Genomic DNA, 25,662 nt, shown 5'->3' on the forward strand with positions numbered 1-25,662 from the left:
CAATCTAACTGTATTACAAATATATGAAAGTGTCACAGAAAATGAGGCAAAAGGTGCTGCCCTAAGTAACTTTGAAAATGAGTGGAAGTCTGTAAGACTAGAGGCAAAAGAAACTGTTCATAGTAGTGTATTCTGGTTGACAAAGGTGTTCCCCAAGGGGATAAACATATTAAACTGTACCAGGCTAACAGCTCTGCTATTGCCAAATGTATATACTGAAATTGAACAAGTAAGTAAGTGTATGGTGGAAGCCAGATTGCTCACTGTCTGGAATGGGAGTTTTCGAATAAGCAAGAGGACAAAGCTAAAGTGAATCATGAAGTAATGAATAAAGTTGGAGACACCAGGAAGAACTTAGCATTACCCTTATTATAGACAAAGATGGTTACATGTAGAAATACTTATAGATATGGGTATGCACGGATACATGAGGCCTGTCCAGAAAGTATCCAGCCATGTAGTACGAAAGACACGTTTATTAAAGGAGGTACAAGAAACAGTATACATAGGACAATGATGCCTCAGTCCCCTTCAAAGTAGGCTCCTTGGGACCTCACACAGTTCTTCCCATCAGCTACCCTGTTGTATTTTCCTGTATCTCATTGACAGTCTGAAATCTCTTCTTTTCAGAGGTGATTTTAGTTTTCAGAAAAGCCAGAAGTCACAGAACACCAAATCTGGGCTGAATGGGGACTGGGTCACCTGGGAGATGAGATGTTTCCCAAAAACACTCTGCACAAGACATGATACATGATCAAGCACGTTGTGATGAAGCTGCCAATCACCAGTTGCCCATAGCTGTGGCCTTCTGAATCATCCTAATAGTTTCTGTGGAGGAATGTTCAGAATGTTCAAGCTTAAAGCAAAATTTGATGCAGATTCATTGCTCTCCCTTGCTCAGTCAGTTTGAATGTGACAGTCCACACACAGTACACATGCTAACTCAATGGTGTCTACCATCCCCACTGACTAATACAGTGAAGTTGTCATTGTTTACACATGTGCATTCCTGTCTACTCTCCTTGGCTACCAGGTTACATCGATGTCACTCAAACTGTCCTCATATTAACAATGGCTAGACTTTTTCCAGATAGACTTCATATTTCTTTGTCAGCTGAAAGGGCCTAGATGCAACAACATCCCACTAAACACACCTAGTTCCCAGGTCTTGGTTTCTAATACTATTCTTGAATAAACAGAATGAGGGTTCTTTGACTGGTTCTAGGACTGGGGCAGGAAGGACAGAGAATGAGCATGGGATTTTATCATGCTGGAAAAGTAAGTGCTCCAACACCCATGCCCATACATTACAAACAATTCAATATCAAAGGGATGTGAAGGCAGTCTGAAGAGTTACTTTATTGAGTATAAGAAACCAGTATTTTTTGGTATCTTATGGCAAGCAAAAGAGGTTCACTCTGAATATTCTTATAATTTCTAAAAATAATATAGAATGAATAATAAGGATTTTATAGCCTAAAGTTGAATACTCTCTAGTTTATCATACATATTTAATTAAACTATTAATAAAGTATAAGATCTATTACAGCAGATTTGGGGTACATGATTATACATCTTAGTACAAATTAAAGTTGTGAAAAAATCAGGGAGATTAACAAATAAAACACTACTTAAGATTAATTTGAATTATGAAGGAATTGTTTTAGTGAAAGCTGTAGTTGTTTCTTTCTAGCAGTAGATGCCAGTAGAGTTCTTTTTTAATAAAAAATCAAATGCCCAAGTACTTCCATAGCAACAGCTTCCTGGTCACATAGCCATATATAGAGACATTGCTCTGAGAACTGAAGATTCTTTCTGTAAGCACTTTGTAACAAATGGAAACTTTTTTTTTAAGTACAAATGTTAAATGTAGTGTTTTCTAGATAACCATCCAGTGAGGCTTACTTCCTTTTTTGTTTCTGTAGTAATTTTGTTGTAAAGTTTATATGTTTAAACAATTAATTAATCTTAGTGTCCTAGTTAGGAATCTGAAATATCTGTACTAAACTCAAGCAACATTGAATATAAGTCTGGCTAGACACGTTGTGTTAAAAGTGAATATGGTGAGGCTGAAATGTTAGGATTAGTTGGTGCATTTGCTGAGGGAATATGGTGAGTATAATATTTGGGGGAAGTTAATATGTCAGAGATGAGTGATTGAAAGGAATGACTAGAAGCAGAGAAGACAAGAAGTTATTTTAGAAATTCACATTTACACTAATAAAAATAAAACTCAAAGAATGAATAAAATTTAGTAACTGAATATAGGGAAAAAAGAGTTAAATGACATTATTTTTCTTATTGTTGTTTATGTATAAGAACAACTTGGTGCTTGTTGAATAATTTACAACTATGATCCTGTCAAATAAAATTAAAATATTTTTAAGTGTTTTATGATTTAACTTAGACCTTTAATTTATAAAAAATTGATACTTCAACATATATTTATTATGTAATACATGCATTGTATTTATGAATTTAAGTAATTCACTATTTGAGATATACGTTTATAAACAGCAAATTTTAACATGAAATTATAAGATCAGTGGAAACCAGAGAGAGCAGTTTATTTTTCTAGTAAGTATGTGGAAAACTTCAGTGAGGAGGTGACATTTGTGGTGAGCCTTGAGGGTGAATAGAATTTCTCGAGAGAGAGAGCAAGTCAAATAATTCAGGAATTTTATCTATTCCTGTCCATACAGAGTCAGTCCATGCTCTGTAGTTGTTTAAAGACTGCAGGCACTTGTTGGGTGTCTGTTTCGTGTTAAAGCACTGTCAGATGTTAAAACAGATTATCTGTTGTTATATACACATTTATAAAGAACGCTACAAATTTAAGTTTAGTCTTTGAGATACTGTTATTTGTTTAGATTAATATTAATTTTATTCTATAAAACAAAGTGTACATAAATGAGCTGTTAATTGGCAAAATTCATTTCACAATGTTTCGTGTGTTGTGTGTTGCTTTGTTTGGTTATATTTTTGTTTTTATGTATTCAGTTTGTCATTATTCCAATTTATTCTATTTGTCAAGTAGCTGGCAGGAAGCTTGGACTAAGATATTTTTTAGATACATTTTTTAAAAAGGTTCGTTCATGTTCTCTTCCTCCGTCTCTTCCTCCTTTCTCTCTTTCTCCCCCATTCTCTCCCTCTCACCCCATCTCTCCACCTACCTCTCTCCTCCCTTCCTTCCTTCCTTTCTTCCTTCTCTTATTTTGAGCTTCTAAAGAGAAAACCACACAAAACCTTTCATTTTTAAAAAAAGGTTTTATATATTTATTTTTAGAGAGAGGGGAAGGGAGGAAGAGAGAGAGAGAAACATCAATGTATGGTTGCCTCTTTTGTATCCCCTAATGGGGACCAGGACTGCATCCTAGGCATGTGCCCTGACTAGGAATTGAACCAGCAACCCTTTGGTTCACAAGGCAGACTCAGTCCACTGAGCCACACGAGCCAGGGCCAAACTTCTCATTGTGGAAAAAGGGCAAGTACTCAACATCATTGTCATATGTCACAGGTTACTTTTTTCCCCTACAAAGTGGACAGTAGTGAATTTTATTTACTTTTAATGAAAGGAGACGTTTCAGCCCTGGCTGGCGTACCTCAGTGGATTGAGCGCGGGCTGGGAACTAAAGTGTCCCAGGTTCGATTCCCAGCCAGGGTACATTCCTGGGTTGCAGGCAATAGCCCCCAGCAACCGCACATTGATGTTTCCCTCTCTCTCTCTCTCTCTCTCTCTCTCTCTCCCCCCCTCCCTTCCCTCCCTAAAAAATGGATGAATAAAATCTTTAAAAAAAATTAAAAAAAAAAAAAAAAAAAGAAAGGAGACGTTTCTAAGTGAGACTCCTAACTCACGGATAAGATAAGCTATAGTTTTCCATGTTACGTTTAAAAGTTAATATGTTTTTGTCAACTAGAATGATTTTTTTTCCTCTCAATTAAAATTCCTTGCTATGGCTGATTTTATATCATTTTAAATCTTATTTTGGTTCTTTAAAATTTTTTAAACTTTTGTCCTGGCTGGCATAGCCCAGTGGATTGAGCGCAGGCTGCGAACCAAAGCATTGCAGCTTCGATTCCCAGTCAGGGCACATGCCTGGGTTGCAGGCCACGTCCCTAATGGGGGCCACTTGAGAGGCAACCACACGCTGTTGTTTCTCTCTCTCTCTTTCTCCCTCCCTTCCCCTCTCTAAAAATAAATAAATATATTTTAAAAAATTTTTAAACTTTTAAAAATATGCCACTTACAGGATTTGTAAGCAGATTATAAATTTGATAAGCAATACTAACATACTTAGTTTTTGACATTCTTGTATGTATTAGACTTAAGTAAATGAGCTAGCAACATCCAGTTCTTCTTTAAGTGCTAGTTCAGATTTTTTCTTAGTTAAAATATGTGTATTATAAACTTGTTTGACAAGTTTTGTAATATCTATTCCATACCAGTTTTTCATGAAAAGTTAACTGCTTATAAGGATTCACAGAATCTATACATTAACTGCTTTTCTAGAAAAAAAAAACAATTTTAACATATTTTATTTGGAGGGTGGTTTGACCTTTAGTTGTTTGTATAAGGTTGTTATACATATTTAGCTAGTTTTTCTTTTTTAAAAAATAGCCATATACATATATATGTAAATATACATATACTTAAATATTTAAGTATAAGTATGTAAGTATATATATTTACATAATATGAAGTTTTATATTTAATGCTCTCATTAACTTGAATAGTAATAGTAAAACTGTCTTCAACACAGCATTTTTAGGTCAATATTTCAAGTCTTTCAAATCCTCATCTCTAGTTGAGATGAAGAGTTTTGCTAAGAAGGCTCAGTAATGTGCTGTTTTATATTAACAGGAAACAGAACAGCAGTAGTGGTTTGAATACCCTGCAAACAGGAAGTTTGACACATGCATAGCTCTTAGCTTCTGTGTAAGAAGTTGTTGAGCTCCTTCTGGAAAAATTTTTAGTTACTTTAAGTAAAGTGTAAATACACATGAATGGCAGCTTACAGAGAAGTCTCTGGTAACCAGTGTACAGGTACAACAGCTCTTCAGAAATTGGAAGGCTTTGCTAGCCGATTCTTTCATAGACACTCTAAAGGCACTGCACATGATCAGAAAACAGCTCTGGACAATGACAGCCTTCATTTCTCTGAATATACTGCCTTATGGGACAGATCAAGTAAGTTTTTTTTAATAATACATTATAACTAGAAGCTAAAATATTAATTGGAGTTTTAGGATCAAGTATAAAGAACTATGTTTTGTTTGTCTTTTTATGATTTGCACAAGGACATTTTGCAAGATGAAGTTGAAAAAGTTCCACAGAAACTTGATTATAAGTTGAGCCGAGCCACGTAGTTCATTGTTTTGTTTTATCTACAACTAGTTATGTCGAATAACAGTGGGAAAAGTCTGCAGAATGTTTATTACATCATTCCTGTTGTGTGTTTCTGGGTTTTTTGCTTTTTTTTGTTCTTATATAAAAGTGAAATGGCTAAATTTTAGAAACAATGATCAGTTTTGTTTTTTTTTAAGTGGGATGTAAATAAGTCTTAAAATTTGAAAGGAGCATAGGAGATTCTTAAATGTCCAATTTTGTTTGCCAACTTTTGTTTTTAAATATATGTGTGAAAGTTACTTCAGTTTTACAAGCAAGATTTCTAATAGCAAAGTATGGTATGATTAGTCTATGTGAAATTTTATAACATTTTAAAAATAAAAAACATAATTATATTTAATGTTACTTATAATTATGGTTAAATGGGGGAAAAGTTGTTTGTGCATGTATCACATTCTTTCCAGTCATGTTAAAATGTTTGGACTTATGCTTGCTTTGCTAAAATGGTGACATGTACTTTAAAAGATATATTTCACACATAAACAATACCAGTGCTTCCATTTCACATACCACTTTGAGTCCTCCCTGAGGTAGTTTGTCACAGATTAAAGGAACAGTAGAATTACCCTTAAGTACTCTATTGCTCTTTTTATGTTTGTTTGATCATCAAACAGCCGTGGGTTTTGCCTCTTTTTTTAAATTTATTCCATAGCAGTTGAGGAAGGAAACTCAGTTTTAACAAAAAACAAGACTGGTTTACAAAATTTACTTCTTGGTTTATATAGTACCTTCATAGATCTGTAGAAGCTTATTGAATCATTTTGTTTTACTCCATCAGAATTTTGTTTTCCCTTCAAGCTGTTTTAGGGAGAAAGTAAAGAATTTGTATCATATTTTTTTACTGTAGGGGTTTTTATTATTTGTAATTAATTCTTACTATACAGTAAGTTAATAGATGAGGAATCTCAAATATCTTCAAGTTAATGAACTAATGAATATTGAAATAATAGTTCATTATTAAAATTTTCCTTGCAACAAAAGTTTATTATTCATTCTGTTTGCCCTATTCTGTTAAATTGCCATCTCCTAGGGCCTTTTGGAAATCTTTTTTATACATTTCAAAAATCTTTAAAAGTTCAATGAGGAATGAGGACAATACTGAACTAATTTCTGTTCACTAAAATACCTGCTCCTCCAAATAGTGGATATTTAATAAATGTATCTTGAATGAATATCATGGGCTTTTAATAATTAAAGGTAATATTTGAACCATACTTTTACCATTTTTAAAATGTATGGGACCTCTGATGTTTTCTGAAGCACATTTTAAAATCTAACAGTGGAAGATAATATTTTGAGCCATGATGTCTTTTGGAAAAAAACTGATAATATACTGTTAACATTTTTAATTGTGATGTCACCAAATATAATAATTCAGAGCATGTACACAAGTAAAATTAGAGGAACCCTGTAATTTGCTATTAATAGTATGATATAAGAAATAAACAGAAGCTGAGTGTTCATTAACCAATATTGTTTAGCTCTCTTCTCTCTTTCATATCCCCAAAATATCGAATATACACAGTGACTTTGTATGTGTAATGTGTACAGTAAGCTTGGAGCTCTTGTTTCCGATTGTGGAATCTGTTGATGTAGAGGAGAAGACACTGATACAACAGAAACAGGAATTCTATCGTTGCAAAATTCGAAGATTTATTTTTGTGGCAAAAACACCCATTTTTATTCATTTATAGAAGTAGTTATGGAAGGAGTTTTGACTGTATGATGATTTTACACAAACCACATTCTCCAAAGCTACTCAAAGCAGCTTACTTGAATGACTTGTTTGACAAGAAAAAGTAATGTAATATCTTCTGATAAATAGCTTGAATATGATTGTTTCAAAAGTGCTATTTTAAGAAATAAACTAATCATAGAAGCTAAAAAATTAGGTTCATAAACTGTGGAGTAAAGATTAATTACCAATTTAGGCATGTTTGGAATGTAACAAGTTTTAATCCAAGTTTCTTCTGCAGTGACCTTAAATATAGAAAGAATGCACAATGAAGGCCACAGTGGTTTCCAGGTGTCTTAACTGTGTTTCATCTTTTACTAAATTAAGTAACAGGAATTCCTATTTGATAACATAAATATTTAACAGCTGATTCCATGCACATATAAGTACATAAAGTTGAAAAGAAAAACATGGAGGAATTCTGCTTTTTGTTCTGATTCAAAATGAATGGGAGTAGTCATTGAGTTCTCTTTCTAGCAGATTTATTACAGTGAACTTTTAATAATTCCTTTGATTGTAAATGGTGTATTTAAGTTATACAATAATGGATTTGATGGAGTTTTGTACATTTTAAATTTGGACTTTATACACTTACTGTCTAATTATAAGATATTTAAGGACTGACTAGGTGAATAGCATCAAAGCCTTATTCCTCATTTTCCATGAATTGGCAGACTATTTTTCTGGCAGATACAAATCCATATTAGTGAACCTTAGATTTAAATACTATATTGAACAAATGAGCAACTTTGTATATGGATTTCTTCAGGTAAAATCACTTAACTAAAATGTTATAACAGACCGCTTTATGTAGTCAGTTTTTCCTTTCCAAAGCTCATACAGTCTTTAAGACAATTCACTTCTATGCTTATTCCTTGGCCCACTGAATCTGTAGCATTGTAACTTCTAAGCTAGACGACCTCTCACATTACCTTTTTATCTGCCTTTTCCACCTGCAACTATTCCCTTAAGCTTCTGAATAATAATCAATTTTTATTCATTCAGTGAACTTTTTTGAGTATTTATTGTATCAGCCTATAAGCAAGTCTCTGGGAAAAATAAAACCTAGTTCTTATCCTCAAAAACAAGAGTAGGAGGAGCAAACACACAAACAGCAATTCAAGGCACAGTGAAATGGTTGCTTAAAAATGTGTAAATACAGCCCTGGCTGGCGTAGCTCAGTGGATTGAGTGTGGGCTGGGAACCAAAGTGTCCCAGGTTCAATTCCCAGCCAGGGTACATTCCTGGGTTGCAGGCTATAACCCCCAGCAACCGCACATTGATGTGTGTCTCTCTCTCTCTCCCCCTCTCTCCCTCCCTCCCTTCCCTCTCTAAAAATAAATAAATAAAATCTTTAAAAAAATGTGTAAATACTTTGCTGTGGGAGTTTAATGTAAGAAGGAATTAACACTGAAAAGATGGGGCCTTCAAGAACTTGAAGAATGGAATAGCATTTTCAGACTCAGGAGCAAAAGATTATTTTATCATAAGAAAATAACATAAATTTTTGAAAATATGAAAATTTAGCATTCTTAAAAGATAAGATATTGTCCAAAAAAGTAGTCTGAGGATATGATGTCAATACCATGGGGTATTGGGAAGGAACAGCCTTGACCCATCTTCATAAGACTAATTTTGTTAGAGCATTCCCCCAAGGTGACGGATGCCTACCAGCCTTGCATCTATGCAATTAAGTTGTCCACAGCAGTGATTCTTCCCAATAGTAAAGGTCTGCTTGAAGCCAACTGTCTCTAACTAGGTAGAGAAGCACTTTACAACTTTTTTTAATTGAAGTATAATTTACATATCATAAAACTTACTGTAAGTGTATAATTACTGATAAGTTTAACAATAAATTCATAGAATTGTGCACTTGTCACTGCAATTCAGTTTTGGAATATTTCCACCGCCTCAAAATTTCTTTTGTACCCTTTTGCAATCAATTTCCACTTTTCTCCCTGGCTGGCGTAGCTCAGTGGATTGAGCGTGGGCTGCTAACCAAAGTGTCACAGGTTCGATTCCCAGCCAGGGTACATGCCTGGGTTGCAGGCTATAACCCCCAGCAACCGCACATTGATGTTTCTCTCTCTATCTCCCTCCCTTCCCACTCTGAAAATAAATAAATAAAATCTTTAAAAAAAACAAATTTCCACTTTTACCTCAACCTCAGACAAACTCGGACCTGTTTTCTCTCCCTACAGACTTCTTTTCTGGACATTTTGTATACATGGAATTATGTAGTATGCATTCTGTTGTTTCTGTCTCTTTGTACTTAGAATTGCCTTTTGATATTCACCCATGTTACACAGCATTTCCATAGTTGGTTCCTTGTGTTACTGCTGAATTATACCATGTTGTTTGTATATAATACATTCTGTTTATCAACTCAGCAATCGATAAATTTAAAAGATTGTTTCTAGTTTGAGCTTATTTGCAAAACATTGCTACAAACATTTATATACAAGACTTAGTGGACATATGCTTTCATTTCTCTTGAGTACATATCTAGGAGTAGAATTGCTGGGTCATGTGGTAAGTTTATGTTTATCTTTTTAACTTCCAGTTTTGTTGTCTTTTTTTTTCCTAAGTGGGTTTACCATTTTACCTTCCTGCTGTTGGGGTTACAGTTTCTTCACTTCCTTGTTAATACTTGGTACCAGGAGCCTTTTTTATTACAGCTATTCTCATGTGTGTGAATTGATATTTCATTGTGGTTTTCAGTTTGTATTTCCCTAATGAGCAAGTTTCATTAAATTGATTCCTAAGAATTTTATTTCTATTAATACCATTGTGAATGAAGTTGTATCTTAATTTCATTTTTGGGTTGTTTGTTCCTACTGTGTTAAAATGTTATTGATTTTTGTATATTAGATCTTACATCCTGTAATGTTGATAAACTTACCTTTTAATTCTAGTAGATTCTTTGTAGATGCCATAGAATTTTCTATGTATAGACCTATGTTATCCACAAATAGACAGTTTTATTTTTCTCTTATCAATCTTTATGCCTTTAATATATGTTTTTCTAAGCACTGCACTAAGCACTCCCAACTGGTTAGAACCTCCGGTACAAAGGTGCTTTGAAGTGGTAAGTGCAGACATCCTGCCCTACTCCCAGTCTTTGGGGGAAATCATTCGTCTCTCACCATTATACAGGGGTAGGACAAAGGAGGTTTACAGTTGGGAGTACACAAAACATAGTTTACTCTTGTGTTAATATCTATTAATTATTGTATTATTTATTTGTGGGGAAACTGTAAGCCTGCTTTTGCCCACACCTTACATTTATGATGTAAGTTGTACCCATCCCCCACCACCATGCACACACAAACACACATGGCCTTTATCTGCTTGAGGAAGTTTCATTCTAGTCCTAGTTTGTTAAGAGGTATTATCACAGGTATTGGGTTTTCTGAATGCTTCTTCTAAATATATTGAGGTGATTATGTGGCTTTGTTTTTTATTCCATAATATGGTACATTCTATTAATTGATTTTCAGAGTTGAACTAATCTTGCCTTTCTGGGATAAATCCCACATGATCATGGTATATAATCCTTTTTATATACTGGTGTACTATGTTTGCTAATATTTTGATAACTATTTTTGCATTGTGATGTATTGGTCTATAATTTTCTTATTTACGTATTTATGTACTTTTAAGTTAAACTTATTGGGGTGACATTGGCTAATGAAATTATGTAGGCTTCAATAATTTCTATAAGTTCCAGAATACATCATCTGTATATTGCATTGAGTGTTTACCACCCAAAGTGAAACCCCTTTCTGTCACCATATATTGACCCCCTTTACCCTTTGCTGTCTTCCCCTCAACTCCCTTCCCTCTGGTAACCGCATACTGTTGTTTGTGTCTATTAGGTTTTTGTTTGTCTGCTTGTCTTTGTTGTTCATTTGTTGCTTCCAGATTTATATCCCACATATGAGTGAAACCTTATGGCTATTGACTTTTTCCATCTGACTGATTTCACTTAGCATGATATTTTCAAGATTCATCTGTATTGTCACAAAAGGAAACATCTTTTCTTATCGCTGAGTAGTATTCCATTATATATATTTATATATATATATATATATATATATATGCGCAATACCATGTCTTTATCCAATCATTTATCGAAGGATGCCTCAGTGGTTTCTATTTCTTGGCCACTGTGAGTGATGCTGCAGTGAACATAGGGGTACATACATCTTTACAAATAAATGTTTTCAAATTTGGGGGGTGGATACCCAGAAGAGAAGTTACTGGGTCATATAGTAACTCTATTAATTTTTTGAGGAATCTCTATATTATTTTCCGTAGTGGCTGCACCAGTTTATGTAGTTTTCTTTTGATCTTTGTCCAAGTTTGGTGTCAGTCATAGAATAAGTTGGGAAGTATTCCATCCTCCTCTATATCCAGAAAGTTTTTGTAGGATTGGTGGTATATCTTGGAATGTTTTATAGAGTTCCCCATGGAAGCCATATGGACCTAAGCTTTGTGGAACAAAATTTCATTACTAATTCAATATATTCATTTTTTTGTAGGTCTTTTCAGACTTTGTTTCTTCTTGGGTTCTTTTGGTAATTTGCGTCCTTCTATGAATATCTCCATTTTATCTAAGTTATCTAATTGGCATAAAGTTGTTCATAGTATCCCCTTATAATCCTTTTAATTCTTTAAAAAAAATTTTTATTTTTGTTCAAGTACAGTTGTCTCCATTTCCTTTCATCCCCCAGCCATCCCTACTTCCCAACCTTGATCCTCCCCTTTGGTTTTTGTCCATGTGTCCTTCATACATGTTCCTGAAAACCCTTCCCCTTCCCCCCCCCCCATTATTTTAATTCCTTTAGCATCAGTGGTGATGCTGTCTTTTCACTTCTAATATGGTAATTAGTTATTTCTCTGTTCTGTCTTATTTTGTCATGTTTTGTTTTAGTTTTTGGTCTGTCTAGCTAAATGTTTATCAGTAAGACTTTTGAACTCATTTTTTTCTGTTGTTTTTCTATTTTACTGAATTCCGCTCTGATCTTCTTCTTGGTCTTGGTTTTATTTGCTCCTCTTTCTTTGAGTTTCTTATGATGGGAGTTTCAATGATTGATTTGAGACCTGTTCTAATATAGGTATTTAAAGCTATGAATTTCCCTCTAAGCTCTGCTTTATCTATATCTCATAAATGATGATTCCCTGTAGGTTTTTTCCCATTCAGTTCAAAATATTTTCTCATTCTCTTTGGGATTTCTTTGTGTTTTAAATCCAAATATTTGGGGAAAATTTCTGTTGTTGATTCCTAGTTTATTTCTGCTATGATCAGAGAACACATTTTGAGTGGTTTTTTAATCATTTCAAATTAATTGAGATTTGTTATATTGCTTAGTATATGGTTAATATGGAGAATTTCCATGTGTGCTTGAAAAGAATGTATATTCTGTTGAGAAGGTACTATGTATTATAAATGTCCAGTTCTGATGGTATTATCCTTGTTGATTTTTCTGTCTGTTTTTTTCATGAATTATTGAGAAAGGAATATTGAGATCTTCAACTACAGTTTTGAATTATCTAGTTCTTTAAATTCTGTCATTTTTGTTTCAGTGTTTTGGGGACTCTTGTATTCAGTCTCTCTCAAATTGTTAACGCTCTCAGATGTATTGGCCATTTTGTCATTATGAAATGTCCTTTCTGTCTCTAGTAATATTTCTTGTGTTTAAAGTCTACTTTGTACTTATATAGTTGCTCCTGCTGTCTTATGGTTACTGTTTGCATGATACATCTTTTTCTCTCTTTTTAATTTCAACTTATTTATATTTTTAACTCTTAAGTGTGAGTCCTGTAGACAGCATATACTTGAACCTTACTTTTTTAAATCCAGTCTGATAATTACTGCCTCTTAATCTATATTTATTCCACTCACTTGTAGTACAGTTATCTTCCATTGTGCTGTTTGTTTTCTGTGTATTTTATAGGTTTTGCTATTGTTATTCCATTTTTTGTTAAATGAATATTTATAGGGTTTCATTTTAATTCTTTGATTTTTTAACTAAATAACTAAAAGTATTTTCTTAATAGTTCACTTAGTTATAATATGTATTTTATCTTATCATAATCTCCTTTAGAATAATACTACACTTAATTCTAGTAAAGTATAGCTACTTTGAGTTCGTATAGCTCAATTTCTTCTGTAATTTTGTCTCATTTTTACATATATTACATACATTTGTATAAACCTAGCAATGCCGTGTTATAATTACCTTATCTTAAAATGTTAAGTCCTTTGAGAAATTAAGATAAGAAAACATAAAAATATGTATTTATATAATCTTTTTTAAAAATTTTCACCCAAGGATATGTTTATTGATTTTAGAGAGAGAGAAAGAGAAACATCAGTGTGAGAGAGAAACATGGATCAGTTGCTTCCTGTACCAGCTCTGACTGGGGATCAAGCCTGCAACCTCTTGCTGTACAGGGCGACACTCCAACAAACTGAGCCACCCAGCCAGGGATTTCCATAACCTTCTACTCCCCTGTTTACCATTCCAGTCCTTTTCACTTATTCCTGTCGACTTGAATCTTGTCTAGTATCATGTCATTTTCTTTTAGACTGAAGGACTTTCTTAAGTATTTCTGCTTAACAAATATCCTCAGTTGTTGTTTATCTGGGAATTCTGTATTTCACCTTAGTTTTTGAAGGATAGTGTTCCCAGATAGAGAATTGTTGTAAACTAGTTTGTCTCTGTTTTTTTCTAGTACTTTGAGTATATCATTCCACTGCCTCCTGGTCGCTCTTATTTATGTTAAATTCATGATTAATTGTATTATTTTTTTCTTTTTATATGATTAGTCATTTTTCTCTTGCATCTTTCAAGATTGTCTCTTTTCAAGTCTATAATTTTTGTTTTTTTGTTTGTCTATAATTTGTTTTTTGAATAGTTTTTCTTTCTATATTAAATCTTTGTTATATCATTGCCATCATACTTTCCTTTAATTCCTTAAACACAATTTCCTTTTATTTTTTTGATATATTTATAATAATTGTTTTGAAATCTTTTGACTGCTAAATTCTATATCTGAGCCCATTCCAAGACATTTTCTATTGACTGCCTTTTTCCTACTTACGGGTTATATAATATTTGTGTAAAAAATTGACATTTTAAAATAATATTTTAGCAGCTCTGGTTTCTGACTTTTTTCTTCCCTGAAGGGTATTTGTTTTGTTTTGTTTTGTTTTGTTTTAATCTATGGACTGCATTTCCCATGGTGTCTGGCTGCTGAATTCTCTGCTAGGGACTACCCTGTGCCTGCATAGTTTTGTTGTTAGTCAGTGATTGACCAAGGGTTGTACTCATCTACTTTGAGCCAGTCTGTGCTGATGGAACGGTGTGGGTGGAGAAACACATTCAGGTTTCAGGCAACTTTAAAGTTTATACCAGCTGTAACTTTCTGCTGGGCTCTCCTGGGTTTCCCCTATGGGACAGCTTTCTTGTCATTCAGGAGTCTGAGGATATTCGGAGAGTTTGTCTGGGCCCTCTCTGCCTCTCTGATTTCCATTTTCTGTTAATTTCTTGCTAGACCACCAGTCTGCTGCTCACCCCAACCAAAACCATACTTCAGACTGCCAAAGCTGGAGAATTCCCTGTTCTTATCCTGCAATTTGCTTTTTTAAATTGACAATATCACTTATTGCGGGGCGGGCAGGGTTGGCCTCCTCTCCAAATCAAGTCAGCCCTCCGTGGCAGCAAAGCGGCTTGTGGTCATGGGCTCCCCCACCGTGAGAGGAAGGAGTAACGTACTGAACTAGCTGTGGGGGAAGAGGGACAGCACCAGGCAAGACCACCACAGGGCCCTACCATTCATTTGCAGACTTCAGCAGTTTTTCATGAATAAATGCCTCTCAATACATCATTTGTGATTGCTGAATTTCCAGAGCTATGAAGTTGTTTTTGACAATTTTGTCCAACGTTATAGTTGCCTCTTGGGGAGAAGATTTGCTGACGTACTTACTCTCCCATCAGTGAAAGTCCCGTCTCACTGACAACTTTTACAATGGCGAGTTCACTTGCTGAAGTGAACGGCACCATTCTGTGGATCATTTGGACCATTTTGGTACAAATTTTAGGACTCTAGGAGTCCAAAAAGTCTGTTCACCATTTTATCCAGTCTGCCCACCTTGCCATACCATCTGTCTTGCTATACAATTTTAATCCTGTGTGATGTAAGGAAATTTACACTTCAACAGGGATTGCCAGTAACTTTTTTGTGTATCCCCCCTCTTTTGAAAACTACCTATGTGGCATTTGACACTGTTTGTAATGCTGAATTTAATGCAAGTTTATAAATAAGTTATTTTAAGATCCCCTCTACAAATAAAAATATAAAGAATTATATTTTGTCTCGTCCATAATACAAAATGTTTAAATGGTTAACATTTGTGCTGCAGTATAGCTTTCTGGCTCATGAAAAATGAAAGCTATCAGCGATCTGGGCAATAAGATTCATCGCCAATAGTCACTAGCAACAGCACACAGCATTTTAATATCAGTGAGGTCCACGGCTAGCAGTAAGAGCTGGTGTGATTGAAAGACGTTTAGGTGCAATCATTCTGCTGTTTGTTCCTTGCCAGGTTCGACATGGGATTGTGTGAGTATTGGAGGAAAAGAGCATTTTTTTTATATCTTTGAAACTGTAAGGAGGATAGATAAGTGCTTAAATTTAAGAAATGTGGTAATTTTAAAATCATGTGGCTCTAAAATAAAGAGGCATTTTATTTGTCTTGTTTGATTAAAGCTTTAGAAAAGCTACTCCATGGTTACAAGTGAACCGATAATTCTGGTCTAATGTTGCCGTGGTAACAACTCATGCTGATATAATTGAGAACATCTTATACATCCTGGTTCGGATATTTTCTCTCTGCCATTTTGAGTTGTTCTAGTGGTATATAAGGAGGCTAGGGTAACTAGCTTGAAGGAAATTAAATCTAGCTATATATATATATCATTGGCATTAATTTGATGTTTACTAGTGATATCTCGTGCTGGGCAGTTATGCTTTGCTTCTAGGGGCTTTGCTTTCTAAAACAAAAGAAAGCTCTTTTCATTTGCTGTGTGCTGCATGTTCCAGTGTGTGTGTTTACACCATAGGCTTCTACCTCTAGAGATTAGCATAACTCCCTTTGCTGCTGGATTGTTGTTTTGAGCAATATGTTTTGGAAAGGTTGGTTTTCATCATGAGTGGTAAGTATGCTCTCTGAGACTCTGCGGCTATCTATTTTTTAGAAATGTTTAACCAAAGGAGGAAAAATATATTTCAAAGGAGCAGTTGTAAAGCCAGAGCTACAGTGAATTACATTTTCTGTTGATGCTTTTGCATTTAGGCATTATACAATTTGCTTTTAAAATCCGTTAAGTACTGGTGAACAGTTAACACTATTAATAGTCAATGCCAGTAATCAGCTCCTAAATTTCTTTAGGTTTGATTTGTTATACTTATTAGGTACTGTTGTTATTGTATTATAAATTAGTGAATGAAAGACCCACCAGGATAAGAGGCATTTTTTTTGTATCTGATCCTGAAGATAAACTTTTTTTATTAGCTATGTCATTCTAATACTAATTTCTGTGGCTTCTTTTTGATTATATAAAATATTAAAATATCTTGAATAAGACATTGGCAAAATTTTATTGATGTATTTATTGCCTTTATAAACAGTTCATTGAGACACAGATTTAATGATGAAATAAATATATTTTGTTTTTGGAGGCTTTGTTAAATGTTTAGATATAATAGTTTGGGGAAAATAATTTATTAGAATAAGTACTACTATGATAATTGGTTTCATTTTTCTTTTTATAACATGACTCATTTTAAAAAAAAATTCCAAAAATGTTTTTTGAGAATATATACTATCATATATGCTGCAGCTTATGATAGGGTAAAAGCTATTCACTTTAAGCCAAACCTGCAGCTAAAAATAGATATCCTGTTGTTAGTGTGAGGAATATTTGCTTAGAGCATAATTCATTAGTATCTTTGTGCTTAACTAGAAAAGAGAATATTGATAAGTTAACCTTTGAATCAGATTTTTAAAGGAAGTGTTATATGGTTTTTCTTATAACAGCCTATAATTTACACTTAAAAGATTTGGAATTGGAATTCAGAACCTGAGAGAGTTGAATTTTTGCTGTACAAAGATATAATTAAAAATAAAGGAACCTTTCTTTCATAACTGAAGATCATCTCATTATTGCCAATAAACACTTTTTATTCAGCTACAGTATAAATGTAAGCGTCATCCACACTGTTAAATGTTTGCTTAGAGAATGATATTAGATATTAAATGACCAATTTTATATGCAAGATATTAAGAATTATTGTTATTATCCTGTTAGATTGATATTTCTGATCTAGTACTTTAAATTTGGGCTAATATCACAAAGTCAACATGTTAACATTTCTTAGATTTCTATGAGTATCAAAATTGTATATACCCAGTAATCATATTTAAAATATTAGATTTCTCTGAATCTGGTCAATATGTATTTTCTCTTTTTAAAGTTCAGTGTATAACAGACTCTTAAGTAACCACTGAAGTGTTATAGAGGTTTGACAATTGGAAGTGTTGGTTTTAGCTGAAGAAAATTGTTGCTGCTTCTTTATTGCTTTATTTTCTTTCAAGAAAGTGTAAATTAGTCAAATAGAATTTGATATACTTGATCATATTGGCATATCTTTATAGCTCTTTCTACTAGAGGAAGAGTAATCATAACTAGACATTCTGACTTTTTCAGGATTGTTCGATTTTTACTCATGTTATAATTAGTGAAATATTTAGCCATTTCAAAATGTGGAACATTACAAATGGAGTGTGGTTCTGTTTGTAAACATAAGTAGATGCTAAGTCTACAGCTATACATGTGGTAGTGCATGTGGTACTCTTTTATTTAAAGAGCTATTCCTTTTCTCCTTCCTGACTAGTAAGTATTAGTTTTCTTAGGAATCTACCTTTGTCCCTCTTTTAAAGCTACATTCCTTCTGAATGATTTCATCCATGCTCACATCTTTATTCTCTCTTTTCATCCCAAGTCTGCTACTTTTTCATTGATTTTGATTTTTGTTAATGATATCATTGCCCCTGCAGAAACCGAAAACATAAACCTCATGGTCATTCTTAACTTGTATCTTACCTCCAAACACTCACGCAATCATTAGTTTCTGTTGAGCCTACGTCAGAAATGTCTCAGAAGTCCCTGTTTTCTCCAGCCTCACTGGCACTGGGAATGCTTTTAGATCAGCATTGTGTAGCTTCTCAATCCTATTGCAGCAAATGCTTCACTGCCTCTCAGCTTTTAGTTTTATATGCTTTCAACCATTTTCTATGCTACCATTTTTAAAATATAGATATACCCATTTCTTAACCCAGCATGAAATTTTAGTTACTCCTGTTGTCCCTCAGATAAAGGTTCAGTTCCTTAGTAGGGCATATAAGATCAATGACCAACCTTTCTGGCTTTATTTGCATCACTCATAAAATTCTGATATAGCTATATTATCCTACATATTATTATTCCTTGCTACCTTTCTATATTTATATCATATCATAAAAGTTCTGAAAATCACCTATGCTTAGTGCCTCTCTCATTGACTTTATAGAGTTGGATGCTCCCCCTGTATGCCCAAAGCAAGCTTGTAAACTGTAACAGTTGTTTATATTATATTGAAATTATATATCAGCATGTCAGTTTCCAATCTCCAACCTTTGAACTTAAGTAAGGGAGTGCCATGTTGATCTGTGTGTTTTCAGTAGTTACCCTTGTCCCCCAAACATAGCAATAAACTCATAAATTCTTGTAGTATAAGTGAATAACTAAATATTATTCATTTTTTACATATTTGAACACTTTTGTTAATATTATCAATGAAAAATATTGGCCATTTTTAATTTTTTATTTCTTTTTGGTTTATGATGCTTACTGAAACATAACTAGCATCATTATACCAACATTCCAGATGAGAACTCTGGCTAGTCTACCTGTAGATGAGGGCAAATGTCAAAAAAAGGCATTAAATTTTGCAAATTACAGAACATTATTAAGCACGAGCACTTAATTCCTGTTTCTAGATCTTGACCGAATATGAGAGAACACAAAACTGGGAAAACTGTATTAGTTCTGAAATTAAAGGACACTTGCCCAGAAATGTACAATGTCAGACTGATAATTAGATACCAAACTTTAACTAACAGTTTTACTTTGAGAAGCTTGCTTCATGGAAAAGAAATAAACAGTAGTTTTGCCCTCACTAACTTAGAGGGATGAGGCTTATAAGAAAGACTGTTAGGAAGAGAAGTGGCAGATCCAATATACTGATTACTTTCATTTAAAACAGTTAGGATGGGACAACCAAACATTTGTTAGGCTATTCCAAGTGGAAGAAGTGGTTTTCCTTCTTCTAGATGTGAGAGGGCTCTTCCTTGAAGTGGATGGGTATCACCACTAGTAAGGGATGCTTTGGCTTCATTCCCATTTTGGAAAGTCACTGTATTATTTTACTGATAATGTAAATATGTATCAACTAAAAGATCTGAGAAGTTGATTCTGACACCTCCTATTGGAGATGAGAGGATCCACTTTATTGGGAGGGAACAAAATGTAAAGTTTTGAAAGGCTTCTCATTGTTTATGAATGAATAAACAAGAAAAGCGACAACATGGAGCCTATGAAAGAGATGGTGTGTCATTAAAGGATAAAAATCACAGCCTTCATTGGAGGAGAGTGGAACCTATGTCTAGAAAATATTTGTGTGGGAGGGTTAAAAAATAAGAAATTATAGATAGCCTCTCTGTTGAATTCTTAAAATTTTCAAGTGAACATGGGATTTATGAAATAAGACAAGAAAGATAAGATAACACAAATGGCTAGAATGAAGAGAGAGCTGGTTAAGAGGCAGAAATAGAAAAGAAGCAGTAATGATATAAGATAAGATTATAAGAAAATGAACCTGGCATTTGGAGAATATAAAGCAGCATTAGAGGCAGTAAAGATTGAAGTAATCACTGCAGGAAAGGAAATTAATGATGTGAAGAACTAGCTTAAGAAAAATGAAAATGGAGGGGAAATGGACAGGATAGAAATGATGAGTGAAAATCATGTTAGATAAAAGTAGGAGACTCTACAAATGGAATGGGTAGCATTCCCAAAGGACAGAAAATGACTCAGAAGAGAAGCAACAACAAAATATATGTATGATTCAGGAAAACTTCATAGTTGAAGAAAAACTTGAATCATTAGATTGAAAGAACTCATTGTGTTTGACAAAGATTAGCAAAGAAAACCCAACAGCTAAATATATCCTGATGGAAGTGTTGAACTTCAAGGATAAAGCGAATTTCACAAACATTCAGGTATCTTTGCATCTTACACTTAACACAAACCTTGCCTTGTAAAGAAAAAAGAAATCCAGCCCTGGCTGAGTGCATCAGTTGGTTCAAGCATTGTCCTATATACATCAAGAAAAAAATTGCAGGTTCAGTCCCTGGTCAGGGCACATACCTAGGTTGTGGGTGTGATCCCCAGTCAGGGCATGTGTGAGAGCCAACTAACTGATCAGTGTTTCTCTCTCTCCCTTCCTGTCTTTCTTAAAAAAAAAAAAATCAATAAACATATCCTTGGGTGAGGGGAAATAAAGAAATTAGAGACTAGATAATTTGAAAATTCTTTTAGAGCAAAAATTAATGAAGATTGAACAGCACCTAGAAATGCAGAATAAAATATAGCAAGCATCCCTTTAAATGAATGCCTGAACTTACAAGAACACAATATGAACCCCCAGTGTGCAAAAAGTGAAATGATAACTGAAAAGCAGAACTACAAGAGAGAGCATACTTTGACTACTCCAAGGAGATTTTCATACCTTGGTAACTAAATGACTTTGGTTTTTAAATGGCTCACAGAGACAGAATACAACTTCTTTGATCCATGCAACATGGGATTTCTTAGACCCCTATATAAAGCCAGGATCCTCAAAGGATTACATCATCAGTAAGAGAATAGATTAGAAATTAAAACCTCTCCACTGACACAGGGAGAAAATAAGGAAGCTTGTATTTCCGGGCTTGAATTTCTAGGGACTGGGGAGGGGTGTGCATTCGTGGTGTGGAATGCCTCTCCTGAGAGTTTATAATCAATTGCCTCTCCTCCAGTACATTTCAGGTGTTAATCTATATTAATTGTGTGGTCTAGAATTGCCAATAAGATAAAAACAGATTTTCAGCCTTTTTCATCTCATGGCACATGTAAACTAATTACTAAAATTCTGCAGCACACCAAAGAATATATTGTATTTTTTTTGATCTGACAAAAAATAGATATAATTTTGATTCATTCACACTGGACAGCTATTGTTGTGTTGGTTGTTGTCACTTTTTAATTTGACAGTCTAAGGGAAAAGAGGTCAGTGCCCCTGGCTAGACAGTCAGGTACTGCATGTTTTAAAAATGCTTGTGGCACACCAGTGTTCCGTGGCACACCGGATGAAAACCGCTGAGATAAAATACACCATTGTGATAGGGTGCCAGACAGGAAAGTACAAAACATCTTCTGGTCAAGCCCTGCAGGTTTTTTAGATAAGGCCCCACTTTGGGGCCTATCTTTGTGAACTTTGAGTTCACAATCCAAAATCAAACACATATGCACACAAATCTATAAATGATATTAGACAGATACAACAGGATTAGACCCTCCCAAGAATATCAGAGAGTAGATTTGTCACACACACTACCATTTAAAACCAATAATCACATCAAAAAGAAATATAAATTATGAAAAAATTGTATGCATCTTTAGCAGAACCTCAAAATATGTAACACAAAATTGACCCATTTAGAAGGAAAAATTATAAATATATAAGATTTATAGATATATATAAAGAAGCCCAATCCAGTTATTGGAGAATATACAGAAAAATATAAAACACAGAATTGATAATACAATTCAAAAATTCAAAATATTTTAAAGAATTGATATATAGGCTGTGGTGTCTGATCACAAAGCAGTTAAGTTTAATGAATAATAAAAGACTAATTAAATAAACACACAAATGTTATATGTGAAGAACTAAAAAGCTCAAATAACTCACAGGTCAAGAATTAACTCAATATAAATTTAAAATTCAACTATGCAGCAAAACTTTCGGGGTGCAGCTAAATCGGATTTAGAGATAAGATTTTTTTTTAAAGGTTAGTTGTTTTTTTAAAAGATTTTATTTATTTATTTTTTAGAGAGGGAAGGGAGGGAGAAAGAGAGAGAGAGAGAAACATCAATGTGAGGTTGCTGGGGGTCATGGCCTGCAACCCAGGCATGTGCCCTGACTGGGAATCGAACCTGCGACACTTTGGTTCGCAGCCCGCGCTCAATCCACTGAGCTACGCCAGCCAGGGCTAAGATAAGATTTTTAATGCTTATATTAAGAAAGGAGAAAGATACTCATGATGTAAGTATTCAAGTAAACAAACTATAGAAAGCACATGGTTAGTCAAAAGAAAAAATACCTAATAAAGACATGAACAAAAATCAGTGGAATAAGAAGTAAAGAAGATACATGAGCGCCAAAGGTCAGTTCATGGAAAACAGTTAAAATAACTGACTAGTGCTTTACCTATTTAAGATTTAATCAGTTAAAAGCCTTACTCAAAACTTACTAAAATTAGGACAGGACTATTTTACAGTCAAATTCTAAGAAATATTCAAATAACAAAAATTGCAATATTGTACAAAATCTTCCAAAGAATTGAAAAAGAGAAGATATTCTTAATTTATTTGAGTCTAGTATAGTTTTATAAGGCAAGTGTTGAAAAAGAAAACTAGAAACATTTTCTCTCAAGTTAAAAATAGGAAAAGAATGTTCATTTTCTGTTCTGTAGTGTTAGCCATAACCTTCACATTAAGACAAGAAAAAGATGGGAAGGAACAAAATTGTCATTATTTAGAAGTGATATGTAATTTTCTATATAGAAAATTCAAGAGAACATACGAATTCTGTTTTAGAATTAATAACAGAATCTGGCAAGGTTGCCAGGTACAAGATCAGCATATAAACATCAACAATGTGCTGTACATCGGCAACAAACAGAAACAGTAATTTCAGAAAATCTCCCTTTTGCAGAATCAACCAAGCTCTTAAGAACCTATGTATAAATCTAATAAATGAGACCTTTAAGGGAAAATGATAAAATTAAAGATATTTACCTAATCTTTAACAAGAAGATATGATTAAGTAGCCATTAGATTAGCAGAAATTAGAAAGTCTGTGACATTTTGTGAGGACACAGAGCATCAAGATGTGGTAGTGATATAAATTGACATAACCATATATAGACCTACTTACTGCTATCTGGTCAAGTTGCAAATATGTATACCCTATCATGAGGGATCCATTCCTATTTCTATCCTGTCTATCAGCAAGACAAAATATTTGAATTTAGAACCAAATGGAAAATCTTTAGCATATGATGTGGTAGATGTACTATTCCTCTGAGAAAAAGCCTCAGTGAACAATTATGGAAGTAAAATGCATTTCAAAGAAAATTTTGAAGGTTGCCTGGGTCATTGGTTTTATGACTGTAAATTTAGTTTAAGTTTTATTACCAAATCCTATAGGGAACATCTCCAATCAAACATGGCTTGGATGGCCTAGAAAATCCACAGCATCGCTAAAAGAGAGCAAGTTGGGAGAGAAAGCATGCACATGTAATTAGTTGTGAATAGTGCGCCGTGGATTCATTGTGTATCTGTCCATGTAGATACTGGTAGTGTCAATGTGTTTCTTTTTATAATGTGGTCATTTTAATATATGTTTCACCAAAAGTTTTCTATGGTTTAGTGAAAGTTAGTCAATTATATTGTTCACTTGTAATTAAGACTTGATAAAGAACGGAGGAAAAAAGAATAAAGAGAGGAAAGAAAAGTAAAATAAATGTCACAATAGGAAATGTAAGCTTTTATTGCCTATATAAATTCCAGACTCATGTGTGATTTTGTGCATGACTAATATCTTAAATAACAAAAGTAGTTAAGGTCGCATCCACTGAACTACACAGAGTCATTTACAGTAATTAAAGTTTGTTGTACCCACTATCGTTTTTAAGGCTATGACCGAACTTGTTTGAAGATGGCGAAGCACATAAAGTATCCCTTCAGCAAAGTGAACACAATTGCTCTTTGGATTAAAGGAATGGAATGTGATAGATAGACAGACAGACAAATAAATGTCCAAAGAATGTGTGTAATTCTTGTATAAAACACTTTTGAATTTGTATGCTCAAATATTTTTCATTCTTTTTCTGTATGTAAATATTTTAATGAACATGGATGGGTGAATAACTTCTTCTGTGCCTGTTACTGTATGTGTTATTTATCTGTTTAATTCTTTTTATTCAAGCATGCAAATCATCAGAAGCATCTGGTAGGACACCACCTTTTACAAAAATTCTGTTACTTTGATTGCTATAAATTGGGTTTTTATGAGGGAATTTTGTGGCAACTAGAATGTTTTGTATTTGGTTTACTGAAAATATTTGTAGTGTAGCATGTGTTTGGGGGGATATTCTTAGTAACAAATGTGGAGCTCAAAAGAGGTGGAAGTTTGAAGTAAGGGAGGCAAAGAAACACTATTTTACTCTTGGCTAGATTTTCATTTTGCAGAAGTTTTGGAAGGGATTTTACTGTTCTTTATTGATAGAATTTATTATTTTCAGATGTAATTTATCTCAGTTTCCATCTTGTTTTTTGCTTTCTGACACACACTAAATAATTTTTAAATAGAATAATACTTTTATTAAGGTAAAGGATGAAAATAATTTAATCACAAAGTGATTAGGGAGCCCGTGAATTATAATCTGTTCAGTAAAAAAAAACTTTGAACTATGATTACAAAAAAGGTTACTATTAAGAAACATAATTGCTTTATTACCTCACATCTGCTCTTTCCTAACAGAAACGTTTAGAGGAATAGCCCCTTCCCTTATTCACTACATAGTCATCAGGGTTTGAAATACTCTGGCCTCTAAACCCCCAGCTATCCCTCCTTACACTGGCTCCTCTGTTCCTTAGCAAGTGATTTTGCCTCCTGTTTCCCAGAAGAAAACTCAATTGTGGAACTCAGTTTACTTCTGTTCCTCCCCACATGTTGACAAGTGTCACCATGGCAAACAATTGCCTTCACGATAGGGCACCTGCCTGCCTTTATACCTCACCTCCCATTGCTGCTGTACACTATACCTTGTGCTGCAGCTATCACAAGTCAGGTGCCTTCCTGGGTAAGCCATGCTTCTGCCTCCATGCCTTTTATACAAGACTATCCAGGCCTGGAATGTCTTCTTCATCAAGTCATGTGCCAAAGGACCTCTATCCTTCAAGCTTTATGATGCAATGCCTTACCTTTACCACCCAAGAATTTCCCCTTTCAAGCTTGCATAGCACCTTACAATTTTCTTGTCCTTGTCCTTGTGGCATTCCAGTATAATGGTTGCATCTCC

The 25,662-nt window shown here is 34.0% G+C and overlaps 1 protein-coding gene across 8 annotated transcripts in view; it reads left to right on the forward strand.

The window, feature by feature from the left end:
* Positions 1–25,662, forward strand: part of PRKACB (protein kinase cAMP-activated catalytic subunit beta) — a 111,298-nt gene that overhangs the window by 39,580 nt on the left and 46,056 nt on the right. Inside the window, exons 1-2 of one of the 8 annotated variants that reach the window (XM_028511481.2) lie at positions 15,679–15,773; positions 24,567–24,590. The exons of 1 other annotated variant lie outside the window; for it this stretch is intronic. In XM_028511481.2, the coding sequence (XP_028367282.1) occupies positions 15,764–15,773; positions 24,567–24,590 (34 nt within the window). In that variant the 5' untranslated portion in view covers positions 15,679–15,763. Of the gene's footprint in view, positions 1–4,898; positions 5,189–15,658; positions 15,774–16,020; positions 16,367–24,566; positions 24,591–25,662 lie in introns of those variants that run through there. 6 more of the 8 variants (XM_028511482.1, XM_036026343.1, XM_028511480.2 and 3 more) reach the window with 6 other exon arrangements.

This window comes from Phyllostomus discolor, chromosome 5, assembly GCF_004126475.2.
Source record: "Phyllostomus discolor isolate MPI-MPIP mPhyDis1 chromosome 5, mPhyDis1.pri.v3, whole genome shotgun sequence".
NCBI lineage: Eukaryota > Metazoa > Chordata > Mammalia > Chiroptera > Phyllostomidae > Phyllostomus > Phyllostomus discolor.